The sequence below is a fragment of the Phodopus roborovskii genome, unplaced genomic scaffold (assembly GCF_943737965.1).
Source record: "Phodopus roborovskii unplaced genomic scaffold, PHOROB, whole genome shotgun sequence".
Lineage (NCBI taxonomy): Eukaryota > Metazoa > Chordata > Mammalia > Rodentia > Cricetidae > Phodopus > Phodopus roborovskii.
Genome location: NW_026125864.1, coordinates 45,091 through 64,781, shown reverse-complemented (window position 1 = coordinate 64,781; position 19,691 = coordinate 45,091). Strand labels below are relative to the sequence as shown.

The window sequence follows — 19,691 nt, the reverse complement described above, 5'->3', positions numbered from 1 at the left end:
TCTCTGATTTCTTTATTAGCCCCTTTGTTGTCTGAATATAGAATGGCTACGATCTTTTTTTCAGTTTATTTTGTATGCTGATACTTCGCTGAATGTGTTTTTCACCTGTAGGAGTACCCTGGTAGAGATTTTTGGTTGCTTATTTAAACTATCATATCTTATTAAAATAGGGAAAGATTGAGTTCTTCCTCTCAATTTGTATCCTCTTGATATCCTTTTCTTGTCTCATTTCTTTAGCTAGTACTTCAAATACAATAATGAAGAGATATGGAGGCAGAGAGCAGCCTAGTCTTTGTCCTGATTTTAGAGGAATCGCCTTAAGCTTCTCTACATTCAGCTTGATATTTGCTCTGTGTTTACTACATATTGCTCTTATGTTGTTTATATAAATTGCTGTTATCCCTGATATCTCTAGACCTTTAACATGAAAGGATGTTGAATTTTGTCAAAGGTTTTTTTCTACATCTAGGGAGATGATCATGTGATTTTTTTTTCATTTTCAATTTGTTTATATAGTGGTATATTTGATATATTTTCATATGTGAAGCCATCCCTGCAACCCAAGGATGAAGCCTACTTGATCATGGTAGACGATTTTTCTGATATATTCTTGGATTCAGTTTTCCCATATTTTCTTGAGTATTTTTGCATCAATGTGCAGGAGGGATATTGGTCTGTAATTTTCTCTTAGTTGTGTCTTTGTGTAAATGGGTATCAAGGTGATTGTAGCCTCAAAAATGTGTTTGGTTAAGAAACTTCAGTTTCTATTTTATGGAGCAGTTTCAGGAGAATTACTATTAGCTCTTCCATGAATTTTCGGTAGTATTCTTCACTGAAGAAGACATTTGGCTCTGGGATGTTTTTTATGTTGGAAGACTTTTTATGATGGCTCCTACATTGTTAGTTGTTATAGGTCAATAGAAGTTGCTTGTCTATTCTTGATTTAATTTTGTTAAGTAAGAGTTATCCAGAAATTTGTCCATATCCTTTGACTTTTCAAATTTTTTGGAGTATAAGTTTTCAATATATGACCTGAAAATTGCCTGGGTTTCCTCCATGTCTATTGTTCTGTACCCCCTTTTGTTTCTGATTTTGTTAATTTCCATGTTGTCTCTTTGCTTTTTGTTTACTTTGGATAAAGGTTTGTTTCCCTTGTTAATTTTTGGAAAAAAAGCAACTCGTTATTGCATTGATTTTTTTTGTATTATTTTCCTGTTTTCTACTTTATTGTTTTCAGCCCAAAAATTGATAACGGGGCCTACTTTTGAGGGTTGTGTTTGCTTCATTTGTGTCCTAAGGTTTTCAGTTGGGTTGTTAATTCTCTAATGTGTCTCTCATCCGTTTTCTTCATATGGGCACTTGATGCAATAAACTTCACTCGTAGCAGTGCTTTCAAGGTGTCCCATGAATTCATGTATGTTGTATCCAAAACCTCATTGAATTTTAGGAATTCCTTAATTTCCTTATTTCTTCTTAAACCCAAGTATGTTGAAATTGAGCATTATTCAGTTTCCATGAGTTGGTAGGGTTTCTGTGATTTGTTGTTGTATCTATATTTTGCTGCTCTCCTATGTTTCCTAGATTTTATTTATTCCATTCCTTTTCTCAAGTGATGTTTATTATTGATCTCTGAGTAGAGCAAAGTCTTTTGTAACTTTGGGTTATCTTATGCTATATAATTGAAAATTTTTTTGAACTCCTAATCCTGCTTCTCATGTACAGTGCTAGGAAGAAAAACCTACACTTCCTTCCTGCCTGACCCTTGACTGGTCAGTGAGAAGGAAAATAGACCAGAAAATGAGTGAATGTCTGATTATTGTGGGGGCTTATATATGAAGAGGGATTTGTGCAAGGACTGAGTTCCTGGCTCACTTGGATACTGGTAGAGTCACAGTGCAGAAAGAGAGAGGCAGGATGGAAGCTGAGGTTTCCTCCTTCAACAGTAGTTAAGGTGAGCAATGTGGAATCAGTTAATCATTCCTAGGTAATCCATAATTTTCCCAGTGGGCAGGTACTTGGAATCCACAGATGAGGGCTATCAAGACTTTGGATAGAGGAGAGACCTTATCATGAATACAAATTGCTATAGTTAAAAGTATTCAGCCAAAAGAGGTCTGGGTGAACTATTGTGGACTATGTAACAGGGCTGATATTTTTTGTGGTTTTGGAGAGAAAAGGTTTGAAAAATCCTTGTTGTGCTCTAATTGAAACCACATGGAGCTATGATTACTAGGCCCATGGACACTGTGGCCTTATTCAGTAATGTTAATGGGATTGCCTGTTTTCCCCCTGTACTCTACTGCTTGAGTAGCCTTCTCCTGAAGTTGTCTCATCAAATGGTGGTAATTCCTGCTGATGTCTTAGAAGTCTATCGTTTCCTTCCATTTCCAATTCCTCATGAGAAGCTTACTTAGAATAAGGCATGGCTAATGCAATTACTCTCTGTCCCAGCTTTAATCTTTTCTTTGTTCTGCCTTCCCCATTTTTCTTATCTTCTGACATTTCTCCCTCCAGATCTGCTGTTCAAACTTACTCCTGTACTATGAAATAATTATGGTGCTATCTTTTCTGTTGAAAGCTTATATTGCCTTACTGGTCCAACTTGCAGTATCCTGTCACTATTTAAATTCCTCAAAGTATAGGCTGTGGTCAGACATTGAAAGAACTTAAAGAAGGCAACATATGTGGAATGCAAAATCTGTTTTAGGAGCAAGATTGTGGTGGTTGACACCTGTAATCCCAGCACTCAGGAGAAACAGGAAAGTAGATCTATGTGAGACCAAGGCCAGCATGGTCTACAGAGATATTCCTGAAACAACTAAAGCTATTTATTGAACAGATAATCTCTGTCTCAAAAAAAAAAAAAAAAAAAAAAACACACACACACACACACACACAACCAAAATAACCATCTGTTGTAGGTTCTTTCCTCATTAGCCAAAAATGAATGCAATTTGTCTATACAGACATATTTCTTTATTTCTTAAGTCTTTGTCAATGTCCTTATGTCCTCTTGATTACCCCTTCTTAAACTATGTGATTGTATGCACTCAGTGGGTTTTTTGGGACCAAGCTTCTTAAAAACTTTATTTCTGGATACCAATTATTTATAGGGTTATGTTTAATAAACAGAACTCATTAATTTGTAAAATTGTTCATTAAATGAATATATAATTCTCTGAATGATGGCAGAATATTACCCCCATTTGAATAGAGAAATCTAGACTATGGGGTGTCTCTCTTTGAAACAAATTTCAGTCACTGCAGGGTCAGAACCAGAACAGTTTAGGCATCCTTTTGAGTTAATTTTGTTAGAGTCTGTGTATATAAGTTCTGAACACATAGAGTCATCGGTAGCTGGGTAACATTAAACAAGATCTCAGGTTACATGGATGAATTTCTCTTGTTTTTATTTATTCATTTATTTCTGACAAAAAGTTGAAGGTATTTACTCCTTATTTTTTTTTTCTTTTCCTCCCATTTGTTCTGTCCCTAATATTGTACACCTCTCAATCACTGCATGGTTGTTGTAGGTTTAGAAGTCATGCTGTATCAATATATGTACTATGGTTTTCATAATCCTATTGGGATTCTAACTGGTTCCAATTTGCATGAACCTTTGTAATCAGATATCACTTTATAGGGTGTTAGAAATTTAGTTTGCACTGTATTTGAGTCATGTTGCAAATTTATCTTATACAGAATATGCATACTAATTCATCATGTTCTCAATGATTATTGTTTAATTTTTATTTCTGTACTCTGTTTTATTCTTGTTGTTTTCAATCTGGAAATCACATTTACTGTTTTGCTCAGCACATATTCTACTTGGGGATGACCTGAGTCAGATCCCAAAACCCAAAATTCTAGGCTCAATACAACCTCACCTCCAGATGCAGGGTATCTGACAATCTCTACTATGGTATGTAATAATTACACATGGGAAACATCTTTCACACACAATCTAAATATATAAAAACTGGGAATGAATTTGTTTTCAAAATCCTTGTTACTGAAGCTGAAAGACCCGCTGAGGGAGTGGACCCTCACGCCCCGACTCAGGAAAGGTTATCCCCCCAAATCACTCATGAGAAGCGGTCTTGATGAAAAAGCATGAGGTCTTTTATATTCCAGTGCCCTGGGGTCCACAGCCATACTCCATGTGGGGTAGAGGATTGGGAACCCTGGGTACAGGGTTCATACAGCATTTATAGGGTTTCCCAATTCAAGATTACCTAATATCACAGCTTTTATAGGGTTACAAAAAAGCCCACACATTACAAAGCAATCATCTCATAGCATCCAGTGCAGACCAATCAATTTGAGCTATCCAAGCCTGCGGTTAGCCCAGGAAGTCTGCTTTCGCTAGGGCTTCTGTAGTGTGACAAGGTTCATTTCCTGTTCTCATTCACTCACAGGTGCTGTAGGTAAACCACCTTGTTGTAAACAGTCAAGAATGGCCTTTTTCCTTCTCTCTGCTAGGGGGCAGAGTCTAGGAAATATTAGGCTAAGTTTTTCCATCCTTACAAAGCAACAATGAGAGCCAAACCAGTCTCTTTTTGTGGATGATTCTAATAAAATTTGTTTCTATTTTATTTTTTTTTAAATTTGTTTTCATTTTACATACCAATCCCTCCTTCCCACTCTTCTTCCCCAACTACTCTCCCTTCCTTTCAACTTTTAATAGTCAGAGAGGGTAAGGCCCTCATTCAGGAGTCAACAAAGTCCGGCATACAAATCTGAACCAAACCTCTCTATCTTTTATCTCAACTGAGAAAGGTATCCCACTATAAGGTGTGGGCTCCAAAAACACTATTCAAGCAACTGGGATGGGTCCTGGTTTCACTGCCAGGGGCCCCCTGACAGATCAAGTCACCAAAGTGTCAACCACATTCAAAGGGTCCAGTTTATCACCTTGAAGGTGCCCTAGCTGTCAGTCCATACTCTGTGAGTTCCCACTAGTTATATTACATGTGGTGTGGCTTTGTTGGAGAGGGTTTTACCCTGTTAGAGGTACCCTGTTAGACCCTATCACTATAGGGTCAGGCATTGATGTTTCTTATTATCAGAATGATGCACAGTGTGTTGACATTTACAATGGGAGTATTATACTTCTTTGTGTTATTTTAGGATGCAGTGACCTATGAGGATGTGCACATCCACTTCACTGAGGAAGAGTGGGCTTTGCTAAATCCTTCTCAGAAGTGTCTCTACACAAATGTGATGCTGGACACCTACAGTAACCTCACAGCTACAGGTAAGACTGAATTTTCCTTCATGTTTTAAAATAAGGGACCAACTGTTTCTTGATTATTAATACTATTCTGTAATTTGATTAAGAAAAGGAAAAATTGGGTGAGTAAGGAATGGTTCTAAGGTTCATTGAAGTTATTACTTAAATTTTGTACAATTTGCAAGAATAGATCATATATTTTTTGTTATTTCAGGCTACATGTGGGATAACCATAATACGGAGGATCATTGTCAAACTTCTAGAAGACAGAGAAGGTAAATTTTCATGTGCAAATTTATGCAAATTTGGCTCTGAAGATATTTTAATGTATCCTGGAAATTTTATTGAATAGTCACACTTAAAAAATTAAAAAGATTAAGAAGAGCAACAGTGAAAATAAGTGTAGCTTAAAGTGATGATTGTCATTTTCTCACAAAACCCTGTACCTCAATGCAAGGCATTGATGCAAAATGAGAAGGAAACTAAGTCTTAATAGATATCACCCTTAGAATTATAGTACCGGGATATGTATTCTGTAGATATGCCAGTCTGTTTAGTTTCATTCTATTCAGATATTTTAAACAGTATACATGTTGCATAGGTGATAAGTATATGTCCAAGACCTCCTAAGAAAAAAGTCTATAGTTAAGCAGGCATTACTTATCTATTTGTGATTTTCCTATGGATATTGAAAGGGTCAGTTTATGAGTGTCAACAAGGTTGTTACAGAAAAACCTTAAAGTTGATTTAAAGAAAGTCAAAGTGTGAATGCTTTGTGGAAAGTTTTATTTGTTTTCTTAGTTTCAAAAGTATATCATATGTAGAGCTGCGTAGTTGTGGCCCATACCTTTACTTCCAACATTCATGGTCAAGAGCAAGGTGGATCCCTTAAGTTTGTGATCACCCCAGTATACAAAGTGAGTTCCAGGATAGCTAGGTTTACACAGAGACATTCTGTATTAGAAAATGTAGGAAAAAAAAAGTATTTAGTTTATGCTACATACAAGCCATGTGAATTTAGAATATGGAAAGAAGCAATATACCTCTCTTATGACAGTGAGAAGAAATGAAAGGTATTTTTTGAGTATGAAACAACTTTCAAATTTATCAGTATTCCTAAGTCATCTGAAAGATACCATCAACTTACACTGTAGAAAATCCATATGACCATTGGAATGTGTGAATGCTTACATTTGTACTGGTATATTTAGCCAATGTAGTGTGATTTCTATGAAGCAAATACTGATAAATGGTATAAATATGGCAAAGCTCTAAGTTGTTTCAGTTTTTTCAATTATGTGGGAGATTTTGTGTAAATAGATGCCATAATTGAGGGCCATGAAATAAAAGTCTTATTCTGAATCCACAGGTATCTTCAATGAAAATAAAACAATACCACATGAGAGAAGCATTATGAATGTAAAACTCAAGATCTTCTTCTTGTTTACAATTGGGCCAAATTACAACTTTATTTTATACATGTAGAAAGTTTCTTTAGTTTCTTGCATGTGGTAATGATTTACATATGCTAATTATCTTTGCAGGAATCAAAGAAGCCATAAGGGAGTGAATCCTGTGAATATACACAATGAATGTATGAAAAAATTTGTGGGTTACAGGCATCTTCAATGGCTTGAAAATATTCAAACTGGAGAGAAACCATATAGAAGTCTAGAGTATGGTGAAGTCTTTGCATGTCACACTTTCCTTCTTTTCAGTGACAGAGCACACATGGTAAAAAACACCCATGAATGTAGTCAATGTGGTAAAACATTTGCAAGACATACTATGCTTTACAGACATATTAGAACATATACTGGAGGGGAAACACAAGACTATAATCTATGTGGCACATGTTTTTCACAATATAGTCATATAGTATGTCATAAAAGAACACATATTGGAGAGAAACCCTATGTATGTAACCAATGTGGTAGGGCATTTTCACAAGTTAGTACGCTACAATCTCATCGTAGAACACATACTGGAGAGAAAACCTATGTATGTAATCAATGTGGTAGAGCATTTTCACGTGCCAGTAATCTCCAGTCTCATCATAGAACACATACTGGAGAGATACCCTAAGAACGTAGTCAATGTAGTAAAGCTTTCACAACATATGATGTGATTAAAAGTCATATAAGAACACATACTGGAGAGAAACCTTATGGATGCCATGAATGTGACAAAGCCTTTGCACATCCCAGCACTCTCTTAAGACATAAAAGAATGTATACTTGAAAGATACTAAATGTATCCCATGTGGTAAAGCCTCTATATATAACATTAGTCTTTATAATCAAAAAAAAAAAAAAAATCATAGTGCATAGAAACCCTATACATGTAACCATTGTTGTAATGCTGTGCACTTTCCTTTTCCCAATAATCTTTGTGAGCCTAAGAAAACCCTTATGGAAAGGAATCTTCCTACTAAGAATGTGGTATGATCTTCATTCAACACACATTGAGTTACATAGTTTTCTGGAGAGAAAAATATCTGACACGTGTGAACAATCAGTTCAAGCACTACAATGTCTCTGTTTTGTTCTAACTTGCAATCTCATGTGGAAAAAAGTCCTGGAAATTCACTGGTAAGGGAACCATGTTTCATGGTAACACTTGACTTGATTTACATAAAAACCTCATTCAGATGGATTGCTATCTCTATGCCCAATGCTTCATGCTTACTTTCTTTTACATGAAATAATTAATGTTGCAGGAAAACTTTGAAGACTTTAAGACCCTGAACACAATGGTTACAGGATTGAGTACTCATTAGAGAAAAATATTCAAATATGGAAATCTGTTTAGAGATTTGATTTAATTTTAATTATGTGATGTCAGTGTGTTTGTTTGTGATTGTTCATGGTTTCTCACAAGAAGGTTACACCATTGAGTATTCCTGTAGGAGGAACTAAAGTATGTTCTCAGAAAACTGACATAGGTCATGACAATGAACTTGCCATAATTTTGTTCATTCACATTTCTAAACCTGTATGTATTTTATATCCTGTTTTATCATCTTGATATCAGGTAATAGGGAAGAAATCATGGAGGAGGAAACCTACATCATGTAAATAATTTTGTGAACATGTTAGACATCATACTTGACTTCAGCCTTGTTTTTTTTTTTTTTTTTTTTTTTTTTTTTTTCTTATGAATGCCCATCCTTAGCTTGGTATGTTTTTTCACATTTTTTTTATTTTATATAACAAAATCCATTTAAATGAAAACAATCATTTATAGACAATATTTGGGAATTTGGGCGTTGTTCTTTCCAAACTACTTCCTGCTGGTAAGGGGCGCTGTCATGGGGAATTCAAAGAAGATTCAGAAATCCTGGCTCTAGTCTGTCAGGCTGCTTTGTCCAGCTGTTTTGAATGTACAATCACCTGGTACTCTGTTTCAGGTGGTCTGGGTTGATCAAACCACATTAGTCTGGAAGGAATCCACATCTTTTCATTTTCTGTGGAAACACAAATAGAAATCCTTTTCCCCAGTAACTTGTCCTTCAACTTAAATTTTGCAGTCAAAGCATTTCTTTTAATTTAATTTATTATTTTATATGTCGATCCCAGTTCCCTCTCCCTCCCTCCCTCACAACCTCCCTCACTCCATCCCTCCATTTTACCCTCTCTGCCCTCTCACTTGCACTCTAACCACGCTCCCCTCCCATCCCCCCACCACAATTCAATATGTAGGGGAATGTCATCCAATTTGGATCATGTAGGTCTGACAGTTCATGTGAAGTAGGGACTAGGGCTTCTCTCTTGTCTCTAGATTAAGGCAGTTATCCCTCCATGGGGTATGTGTTTCCAAAGTCCTTTTGAGCTCCAGGAATAAATCCTGCCTCCAATGTCTGAGGTCCCTTAGACTGCTCAGTCCTTCTGGCTGAGACCCATATTCAGGGGGGCCTGAGTCAGTCCCATGCTGGCTTCCCAGCTGTCAGTCTGGTGGCCTGTTAGCTCCTCCTTGTTCAGGTAAGCTGTCTCTATGTGTTTCTGCTGCCTGGTCTTGTCCTCTCCCTCTGCATCTGAGTTCTACTTTGACTCAGTGTTAATGTATGAGTATTTGCTTCTATTTCCAGCAGGCATTATTTGATGTCTCCATGGATAAGTTAGTTGTTGATCTCACTCTCTGGATAGGGCATTTATTATAGCCTTTCCACAGAAGCTCAAATTGTTACTTAGCACCAGTTTTGTAGTTCTCTAGACCTTTCTTTGTGTTCAATTTTATCTTCAAACCAATATTGGCTCCCTATTTTATATTTTCTCTCTCTCTCTCTCTCTCTCTCTCTCTCTCTCTCTCTCTCTCTCTCTGTCTCTCTCTCTCTCTCTCTGTCTTCTATTCCTAACCAGGCTCAATCTTCCTGGTTGCATGTTTTCCTTTCCTCGCCTTCATTTTTTCCTACTTCTCTCTTCATTCACTGCCCTCCCCCCACTTCCCCTGAGCTCTGGGGGACTTGTACATTACCAGTTCTTTGAGGGACTTTATATGAATCTCTTAGAATACACCTTGTATCCTAGTTCCTCTGGTGGTGTGAATTATAGCCTGGTGATCCTTTGATCTAGGTGTAAAATCCATATATGAGTGAGTACATACTGTGTTCCTCTTTTTGTGACTGGGTCACCTCATTCACCAAGGTTTCTTCAAGTGCCATCCACTTGCCTGTGAGATTCAAGATACCATTACTTTTTTCTGCAGAGTAGTATTCCATTGTTTAGATGTGCCACATCTTCATTAACCATTCTTCAATTGAGGGGCATCTAGGTTGCTTCCAGGCTCTTGCTATTACAAAAGAGTGCTGCTATGAACATAGTTGAACAGATGTCTTTGTTGCATGGATGTGAATCCTTTGGGTATATGCCTAAGAGGGGGATTGCCAAGTCCTGTGGTAAACTAATTCCCATTTTCCTGAGGAACTGCCATACTGATCTCCAAAATGGCTGTATGAGTTTGCACTCCCATCAGCAGTGGAGGAGTGTTCCACTTTCTCGACATCCTCTCCAACATGAGTTATCACTGTTGTTTCTAATTTTAGCCATTCTGGCAGGAGTAAGATGGTATCTCAAAGTTGTTTTGATTTGCATTTCCCTGATAGCTAAGGATGTGGAGCATTTTCTTAAGTGTCTTTCAGCCTTTTTGATTTCCCCTATTGAGAATTCTTTCTTCAGTTCTGTACCCCATTTTTTAATAGGGTTATTTGGTGTTGTGTTGACTAGTTTTTTGAGTTCTTTCTATATTTTGGAGATGAGACCTTTGTCGGATATAGGATTGGTGAAAATCTTTTCCCAGTGTGTGGGCTGCCACTTTGTCTTGTCTTCTGTGTACTTTGCCATACAAAACTCTAAGTTTGAAGAGGTCCCATTTATTGTTTCTCTCAGTGTCTGTGCCCCTGGAGTTATGTTCAGGAAGTGGTCTCCTATACCAATTTGTTCAAGGGTACCTCCTACTTTCTCTTCTAAGAGGTTCAGTGTGGCTGGATTGATGTTGAGGTCTTTGATCCATTTGGATTTGAGTTTTGTGCATGGGGACAAACATGGGCCTATCTGCAGTCTTCTACACACCCTCATCCAATTGTGCCAGCACCATTTGTTGAAGATGTTGTCCTCGCCCCATTGTTTAATTTTAGCTGTTTTGTCAAAAATCATATGTTCATAGGTGTGTCGGTTAATATCAGGATTTTCAATTCGATCCCATTGGTTTACTTGTGTATTTTTATGCCAATACCAGGCTGTTTTCAGAACTATATCTTTATAGTAGACCTAAAGTCATTAATGGTGATGCCTCCTGAAGTTCTTTTGTTGTATAAGGTTGTTTTAGTTATTCTGGGCCTTTTGTTTTTTCATATAATGTTGATTATTATCCTTTCATCGTCGGTGAAGAATTGTGGTGGAATTTTAATGGGGATTGCATTGAATCTGTAGATTGCTTTTGGCAAGATTGTCATTTTTACTATGATTATCCTACCTATCGAAGAGCATGGAAGATCTTTCCATTTTCTCTGTCTCTTTGTCGTCTGAATAAAGTAGGGCTACTGATTTTTTGAGTTTTTCTTGTATCCTGCTAGTTTCCTGAAGTGGTTTTCAGCTGTAGGAGTTCCCTGGTAGAGTTTATTGGGTCACTTATGTAAACTATCATATCATCTGCAAATAGAGACACTTTGACTTCTTCCTTTCCAATTCGGATCCCCCTGATCTCCCTTTGTTGTCTTATACCATTAGCTAGAACTTCTAGTATGATATTGAAGAGATATGGAGAGAGAGGGCAGCCTTGTCTTGTTCCTGATTTTAGAGGAATTGGCTTATGTTTCTCTCCATTCATTTTGATGTTGGCAGTTGGTTTGCTGTATATTGCTCTTATTATGTTTAGGTATGTTCCTGTTATCCCTGATCTCTCCAAGACCTTTACCAAAAAATGTCCAGGGCCAGATTGATTCAATGCAGAATTCTACCAGACATTCAAGGAAGAACTAATAACAATACTCCTCAAACTGTTCCACATGATAGTAACAGAAGGTTCATTGCCAAACTTTTTATGAGGCCACAATAACCTTGGTACCCAAGCCTCACAAAGAAAAACTAAGAATGAAAACTACAGACCAATATCCCTGATGAACATCTATGCAAACATACTCAATAAAATATTGGCAAACTCAATTCAAGAATACATCAGAGAAATCATCCACCATGACCAAGTAGGCTTCATCCCTGGAATACAGCGATGTTTTAACATACGAAAATCTATCAATGTGATCCACCATATAAACAAACAGGTGTTGGTGGACTCAGCAGGAGGTGTGCATAGAGAAGTTTTCTCTTAGCTGTCAGGTTGGACACCTTAGGCATCTGTTCCTTGAGTAGGTGGATAAGGAGGTTTGAGTGAAGCTTCAGCCATAAGGTGAAGTGTGTTGCAGGTAGCACCATTCCGTTCCCCAACCTCAGTGTATCTAATGCAAATGTTCATCTGAATACACCTCAATTCAGACTCTGACCTTAAAAAGCTGCCATTAAAGTCTTGACCGGGATGTGGAGCAGATGCAAAGGCATCCACTTTTACATCCACCACCTGATTCCTTGTTTCCTATTCTCCAGGGCAACCCAGGGCAGTTATGCTCTGATTAAGTATGGATTCATTATTTCAGTATTATTGAAGCATTGCATCAGAAACTCTGGGTTTCAGTTTTCCTTTCCACTCACCAGGACTTTTAAGTGCACAGGGAGGCTTTGCTCTTGTGCTCCTGCCCACACAGCAGAACTAATACAGTATTCTTGTTCCTCCCTGGATTCTTTGATCTCACATTTCACCCCAATCAAATAGTCCAGCCCTCCAGATATGAGAGAGTGTTTCCATTGTGTTGTACTTTCCAATTGATTTTCTCACTTCTTTCAATTAGTCACTCAATCTCTCCTGCTCTAAAAAGGTTACACCTTTGGAGATGCCTATCTGTCTCCAATTCCTTTGCACCACTAATCTCTGGAATATATTCCCAGACACTTTTCTGAAGCCTTGTCTCTGTCCTCAATAGTGTAGGAATGAACTGCTGAGTCAGATGATTGGTTTCTGCTTGCATCTCTCTCACTGTTAGCACAAGGAGACCCAGAAGATGGAATAAGCTCCTTACACAGCAGTTGCTGCTGGCAGTTTAGGAATTAAGTTCATACCTACTTTGCATCCACTCTGGAGTTTGACTTGGTGTCATCACTTCTTGGAAAAATCAGTGGCTAGGTTTGTTTACTAGCCTCTAATCAACCTGTAAGTCTCAGGCATTATGGTAACCTGACTCTGTTACATGGGAGAGTGCACTGAAGAATTTACTCTGCTCAGCCCAGATTTCCATGAATACTAGTGTGCCCACAGGACCCAAGACCCCTATAAAGACAGATTTTGCCCACTTACACTCCCTCCCTCTTCTCTCTTTCAGGCTCTTTGTTCTCTTGCTGTTATTTCTGCTCTCCCCCCTCTCATCTCTTTGTGCTCCTGTCTCCCCATTCTCTCCTGTCACCTGTCTATGTGTCTGTTTCTCTTTATCTCTTTTTTTTGTTTGATTCCATCTCTTTCCTCTTACTAATAAAACTTCTCACTCAAGTTCTGGCTGCCTGGCATGTTTGTACCCCACCTTAGTCACCCTCTCCTTCCATGGAATCTGCAGTGGTCCTCCATGAAGGACTACCATTAAGTTTATCTTAATATTGTATCAAGAGGACATTGTCATGAGATATTCACCCTACTGGTACCCAAAGACAATGGAGTAGACATCACTGAATTTATATAGTGCTGGTTCAGCTGTAATGTGGGGCAACATATTTTTCCATTATATCTGTCTTTGTTAAAAGTCAATTGTTAGTAGAGGGAGGATGGGGGATTCAACTCTTTGCCTGACTGATATCCAAAGTGCTGACCTGAATTTTAAATTTTCCTACTTGTGTTGATGCCATGGCTGGTCTGGAACTCCTGGGTATATAGTAGCCAACTTAACTGTCTCATTCCCTGTTGTAGCTGGGATTGCTGGATCATGATTAGAGGTACTCCACTACCCAGTTGTAAGGTGAACTTTTAGAACAGGATGACACTACTCATATGCATATCATGGTTAGGGTTTCATTTTTTCTTCAACCTTTTAAAGGATTTTCCTCTATGTGAATGTATATGTTTCTTACATATGCCTTTCTTGTTTAAAAATGCCCTTGTAGCTTTACTTTTTCAGTCAGAAAATACTCACCAATTTGAAATATTTTTATTTTTTCAAATATGTAGGTTACTGTTTGCTAAATTCTAGTGACTAACTATTGGTATCAAAAATGATACAGTTATGATTTTTTTTGCAATGTTTGTGTCTCTCGGTGGATGTTTTCCTTCCATATGCAAGATTTCTTATAATGATCACACATCTTGCACTCTCTATTTGCAAAAGAGGACCTTCCAGGACTGATAATCCTGCCTCTACCTCCTAAGTGTTGGGGGGTGGGAGGGTAAGTGTGTTTCACTTAGCCTCTTACCCTCATTATGTTTTTTAATTTGTATTTGAAAGAGTCTTTCTATTTTGCATAGCCCAGATTCAAAATCTGGCTGTCTCACCATATTACCAATCTGAGTCCTGGATTCATAGGCAGTTTGAGCTTGTGAAAAATATGCTGGCTGACCAAGGTTATGTACAAGGAAGAAAACTGGGTAAATAACTCCAAGGTGAACCTCAGACTGTTTTATGTAAAAATTTAATCATCAAAAGAGCTGGAAATAGCTCTAGGCTGGAAAATTTTCCCCAGGGTCTATAGCTGTGCAGCCTGTTCCCATTCTTAGTATCTGGAAATCTGATAACCCAGTATGGATTGTCCCTTATGTGCAGAGTTCTTACCTGTTCCACATCTTGGAGTTAACCCCAGTGGTGTCAGGCCTAATGATATCTGGCAGATGGATGTTAATCATGTTCCTTCCTTTGGCCAACTACAATTTGTACATGTATCTGTGGATATCCATTCTCATCTCATATTTGCCTCTACTCATACTGGAGAAAGGCTTAAGGATGTTAAGAGCCATTGTTTGCAAACCATTGCTTATATGGAAATGCCCAGACAATTAAAAAATGATAATGGACCAGCTTATACTAGTCACGGTTTTAACCCTTTTTTTGAAAAAAAAAAAAAAAAAAAAAAAAAAAAAGAATTTCATCACACATAAGACAGGCATCCCTTATACAGCTCAGGGTCAGGCCATGGTAGAGTGTGTGCATCGCACAATTAAAGCCTGTCTTCATAAAACAAAAAAAAGGGGGATTTAAAGGGTCTCCTCATAATCACATTTCGCTGGTCCTTTATATTTTAAATTTTTTAACTATTCATGGTGCTGCTCGATCTGCAGCCGAGTGGCATTGGCACCCTCGGACATCTGACTATGGCTCAGTGATCTGGAATAATGTCACTAATGGAAAATGGAGTGGCCCCAACTCAGTTCTAGTATGGGCCCAAGGGTCAGTTTGTGTCTTTCCACAAGACACAGATAACTCTGTTTGGGTACCTAAGTGGCTGATTCACCATATGTGGAGGGAATGTGATTGTAACAGCCAGAAAGAAGGTCCGATGGGTCTTCAGGAATCTACCCATCCTGATACCTGTGGGTCTGAGTAGCTATATGTGGCCTTTTATCCTAACCACTAATTATAGTTTGAATCAAGAGGCTATAAATTTACACTTTTATACAATGGACAAGAATTTACCCTTCATCTCAGGTACTGTATTCTGGTTCCATTCTTATTGTTGTAAACAATGCTAAAAATTTTGGAGGAAGTTTCAATTGTTCCTAGCAGGTCTGCGGACTGTAACAGCTGTCATGGGCCACGAACCCAGGTGTGGAGCAGAGAGGAAAGTAGATTCTGGGATCATGCCTGCCAGTGCTGCCTTCACCCCTGAAGCAACAGTTTCTACCATAGCCCTCTCGCAATCGGTAAATACTGCAAGCACAGTGGATCAACTATCGGGTGATTTGGTTTAAGCCTTAGCTACCCAAAGCACACATTATTATCTAGTACAAATTGGCATTTTTAAACTAAATTTACAAACTAATCTCCTATAGGAACACTTGAATTTTTGTGAGAAGCTCATATGGCTTCTTGTTCTGTCTTTCACACATATCTGTGTTAATTCATCATTTTTCTCCAGAAATCCTGGAGCGATCAGTTTTTAAGTTATACACATGCTTTAGCCATGCAGGTCATTAACATCTATGAAACCTGAGTGCCACTTGCCAATGCAGAAAGCTTTTTACAAGGACTTAAACTTGTGGGCAGATCATTTGGGTTTGTAGGCCTTGCACTTGGTGCTATTTTGCCACAGCACTAAAGAGGCCCGGGCCAACTTTCTAACAAGATAGATACTGTCTTTGACTCAAGAGAAAATGCCTCTGCCCACATGAGGCTGAACAAACTATTCACCAGTGAAGGGTAAGGCAGAGGGGGCAAATATCTAACCTAAGATAGGAAGGTTACGGGCCTGGGTGACTTCTCCAATGATGGGTAAGGAATTATGCTGATGTTTTCTGCCACCTAAGGCAGGTGTTAGTTTATATTACAAGAAAGGGGGACCTGTAGGGCCCTGCATGGACCCCTGAGGTGCCTTGAGCTAGCCTGAAGCTGTTGGCGGGAACTCCTTGCCCCAAGGCTTTTGTTGGTAGTCTTCCCATTTTGAGGACACACACCTGGTGACAACACACAACTGGTAGGTAGGAGCTAAGCCTAACCTTCCTATAATTTTTCTATTGTGCTGTGAGTCAGTATTTAAGCCCATTCTTTCCCCACTATTATTATTGTTGTCATTGTTGTTCGTCTCCACTGTTATTGTTTCACGGGTTCTTTCCCTTTTTTTTAGTTTTATTTTTTCCTCCTTCACGTTTTCTCCCTGCATGCCCTGCCAACGCCTGTGTCCCCCCTCACACACATGACCTGGCCCAAGTCAAGGAACAGAAAATAACAACAAACAACTGAAAATAAACATGCATATCATACATGTAACATAGGTGGAGCAAGTGCAAATATGTAACCCACATATATAACCCAACCGCCAATGTATCAACCATGTATTTATTTCCCCTCCAACCCCAACCACACCCTGGTAAAGCAAATATAAACATGTTATCCATTTAAATTCATGTGTTTACTGCATGTCCTCATGTTAATTACATGAACCTGTATGTAAACTCTGAGGGCTCCTATGTTTGCTGCAGCGGCTCAGATGTTGCCCACATCACTTCGCATGTTACTTACATGCTAAGTATGTGACACCAATGCAAACTACCCATTTACACATGCTAGCTAAATGGGATCTCACAGTAAGTTCATGAAGCCATAATGTAAGTACATGATCATGTATGGTAAAGACATGAATACCATGTTGTGCACATGGGCTCACATGTTAACTACAAGGGATCACATGTCAAATACACAGGCTCACATGTTAACTACACGGGATCACATGCCATGTACACAGGTTCCAATGCACACTGCACTGGCTCACATGGAAACACCATGACTCCATACGTGAACTGCATGTAATGGAGGCGGCACCGGCCGTGATGTCATGTGTACATGCGACATACATAAGTGTTGCGGAGCTGTGCATTAGGATCACAGAAGCCACAGGCACGACATGCCTGTAAAACAAATGACAAGCATGTAAATCACAGGGACTTCATTTATTCAGCTACATACATGTGGGCACACACTCCTGTTCACCAGAAGCGGCCCACGCAGCGCAGGAAGCTCACGGCGTCACAGAATCCATCATGGTGCAGCGACTCCAGGCTTCCACGGGATGGCGGGAAAAGTGCTCGGGCCAGGCGGGCAACATTGGCGGTGGAGATCTAGGCGGGGCCGGAAATGAGTTTGGGTGGAGCCAGAAGTGTGTGTGGGCTGGGCTGGAAGTGAGGTTGGTGTGAGCATTCTGTGACAGGCGTGGCCACGGAAGCCCCACATGGCTCACCTCCACGTCCTGTCCAGTCACGTGCATGCACGAGCCAAGACCTTGGCCAGGGTCACGGGGCGAGATGCCATGGCGTCCACAGAATGGGGATATGGTGAGGGTGCGACCACCAGGGGGCAGGAGGAGGCTGCGCGATCTGCCCAGGCCTGGGGAGATGGGGGGCCGGGGGACATGTGAGGAATCGCGACAATATACACGCGTGTTCGGGGTCACACACGCGTGACCACACCCACCCACCCCGCCCCTTACTGCCCCGCCCACCTGACCCTGGAACTCTACCAGATTCAGCCCTGAGTATATGGGGACGAAGCAGATGGAGAGAAGGACCTGCACATGAGGGGAAACAGGACACGCATGAGGGGAAACGTGAGACACACATGAGCAAAACGATACACGTATGTGCAAACATATGACTCGCATGTGCAAACACAGATGAAACACATGTAGGAAAAACGGAACATGACATATTCTTACACTTGCGGCCACGCCCCCTCACCTGTACGAGGTCCTCACGGGTCGGGAACTGGAACACAAGGCGGTTCTGGAATGTATTCACTGCAGTCAAGGACACATAGAGCCGGCCATGCACCAGGACGTGAGCATGGGCTGGGAGGATCCGGTCCAGGCTGGACCTGATGGTGCGGGGGAGGGGGGACACATGTGACCTGTGACCCCTGACATGTGATCCACATGCGTGACCCGTGACATGTAACATGTACCATGTGACGTGTGCCCCACCCCACCCCCTTTCCGCACCTCAGCCGCTCCATGAGGTGGAAGCTGGGTTTGGCCGTGCCCAGTGGTTGCTGCCTGGCATCCTCGGCCAGGCTGTGTGCAAAGCCTGTGCAGACCTGTGGGAAGGGTGGGAACCACACACGTGACCCCTGATATGTAACATGTCACATGTAACATGTCACATGTGCCCCGCCCACATGCATGAAGCCTCTGTTCCCATGGCCACTGCCAGGGACTATTACTCCCTGCATGCACTGCAGGGCCAGGCCTGTTGCTCTGTGTGTGATGGCACAGGGCAGCACCTTCTCCCTCCGCATCTGCAGCAATGGCATCATTGCATTCTTTTTCACAGATTTGAGGAATAAAATGAATGAATAAAGAGATAATTTCTCATAATTCACCCCTAGAGAGATAACAAAAGGATATCAACATTGATATCAAGAAATAAATAAATAATGAAATCACAAGAGACAGTTTAACACCAACACGGTGGATACAGACTCCACTCTTCCTGGAGTACAAAAAGACAGATTTGAATAATGAAATAATCAGATAGTTAGATCGTCTGTCACACTTGAGTCACACAAGGTGGCACCAAACTTCAGGGTTCCCAGATTAAATAATGAAACAATTTAATAATTACATCTTTAAATATGTAAGTTGGTGACCTTTTTGTATCATCAATTCCTGGGCAGACTTGCCAGATACGGAAAAGTATGCTGTTATCACGGATTTAAAAAATTCCATAGGTTAATCGTCAGATCATCATACTGTCTTGCCTGAAGAATTCTGCTGGCCTGGCATCAGGACCAGCACTTGAATCTCTGTTGTGGTGTGGCAGGACGTGAGATAATGGGCCCAATCCTGGCATAGCAGTAGTAGCCAAAATGTTGATATCAGGTGAAAAGATGGCAGCATCAGGGGCATCCCCAGCATAGCTGAGAGAGAGATGTTCTTCCATGTTCTGGGTCATCATCCTTTTCCCAGGTCTTGGTGATGGTGCCGACCTCCTTGTGCCACTACTTCTTCTCATCATAGGTCAAAACTGATGTGAAGCTGTGGAGGAAGAGCAGGTAGTCAACACCCAGACCACCATGCCGGCCTTAGTGAAGTCCTTGTACTTCTCAGAGGGCACCATGCAACCTTCTGGACTCTTGTCACCCAGCATCCCTAGTACTCTGTGAGATACATAGATCATTCAGAAAATGCTCTACCCATGTCTACAACTTTCCTAACCTTGTCCCTGACAGATA

General features: G+C 40.0%; 1 protein-coding gene across 1 annotated transcript; it reads right to left on the bottom strand.

Moving 5' to 3' along the window:
- Positions 1 to 17,452: 17,452 nt before the first annotated feature.
- Positions 17,453 to 18,770, bottom strand: LOC127217849 (patatin-like phospholipase domain-containing protein 4). Its single transcript, XM_051178854.1, has 6 exons — positions 18,681 to 18,770; positions 18,460 to 18,554; positions 18,200 to 18,335; positions 17,933 to 18,030; positions 17,704 to 17,839; positions 17,453 to 17,584 (listed from the first exon to the last, which is right to left on the bottom strand). Exons 1-6 carry the CDS (start codon positions 18,768 to 18,770, stop codon positions 17,453 to 17,455), a joined length of 687 nt encoding a protein of 228 aa, XP_051034811.1.
- Positions 18,771 to 19,691: the final 921 nt, after the last annotated feature.